Source organism: Sinocyclocheilus grahami, unplaced genomic scaffold, assembly GCF_001515645.1.
Source record: "Sinocyclocheilus grahami isolate Dianchi unplaced genomic scaffold, SAMN03320097.WGS_v1.1 scaffold1355.1, whole genome shotgun sequence".
NCBI lineage: Eukaryota > Metazoa > Chordata > Actinopteri > Cypriniformes > Cyprinidae > Sinocyclocheilus > Sinocyclocheilus grahami.
This window is the reverse complement of record NW_015506534.1, coordinates 204,643-205,427: the sequence shown is the minus strand read 5'-3', so window position 1 is coordinate 205,427 and position 785 is coordinate 204,643. Positions and strand designations below refer to the sequence as shown.

At 39.5% G+C, this 785-nt stretch overlaps 1 protein-coding gene across 1 annotated transcript in view; it reads left to right on the top strand.

Annotated features, from left to right (window-relative positions):
- Nucleotides 1-777, top strand: part of LOC107569536 (uncharacterized) — a 5,716-nt gene extending 4,939 nt beyond the window's left edge. Inside the window, exons 3-5 of the mRNA XM_016255654.1 lie at nucleotides 39-167; nucleotides 364-471; nucleotides 586-777. Of these exons, the coding sequence (XP_016111140.1) occupies nucleotides 39-167; nucleotides 364-471; nucleotides 586-776 (428 nt within the window). The 3' untranslated portion in view covers nucleotide 777. The remainder of the gene's footprint in view (nucleotides 1-38; nucleotides 168-363; nucleotides 472-585) is intronic.
- Nucleotides 778-785: the final 8 nt, after the last annotated feature.

Genomic DNA, 785 nt, shown 5'->3' with positions numbered 1-785 from the left:
TGTTGAATTGGTCTTCCCTAAATAATTCCTGTTTTCAGGCAGCAGTACTAAAATAAAGGCTAAAGACTGTGCTGTTGACTGTGCAAGTGGGTCCATGAATGTCGGCATTACAAAGAATTCTTTAGCATGCTGTAACACAGACCAGTGTAATGACCAAGATGCTCCAGGTATTGTGCTTTACTTACTATGCAACAAAAAAAAAAGGTCAACGCTCATTTTACTTTCAAAGGACATCAGGAAATACAATACAGGCTGTGGCTTGTCAGTTGTGAATTGATTGAATGGAGCACCTAACAGAGTGTTTTTTCATATGATATTTTGTACAGACAATAAAATAAAAGAGTACTTGTTTTCATTCTATAGAACCCTCTGATGTCCCCAATGGAAAGAAATGCTACTATTGTGATGGGGAGAGCTGCTTAAACATATTGAGCTGTTCAGGGAGTGAAGAACGCTGCTTTAAAGGAACAAGTGAGAATCTGGAAAAGAAAAAAAGTTATTTTATCTATCATATGTTTGAGCATTTGATACAGATCACATTTACCAATTTTAAGCTTGGATAAACCTTTGTTTTCTTTTCATCAGCGAATGTCATGGGCCAGTCAAAAGTTCTAAAAGGCTGTGTCTCTAAATCTATTTGTGATGCGACGACAACGGTTACTGATGTTCAGGGCATCTCATGCTGTGAGGGGAACCTGTGTAACAGTGCTGAGAGTGTCACTCAGAGCTTCCTGTTCCTGTGCGGTTCTCTGCTCTCCTTCATCCTGCTGCACTGAATCCAGCAG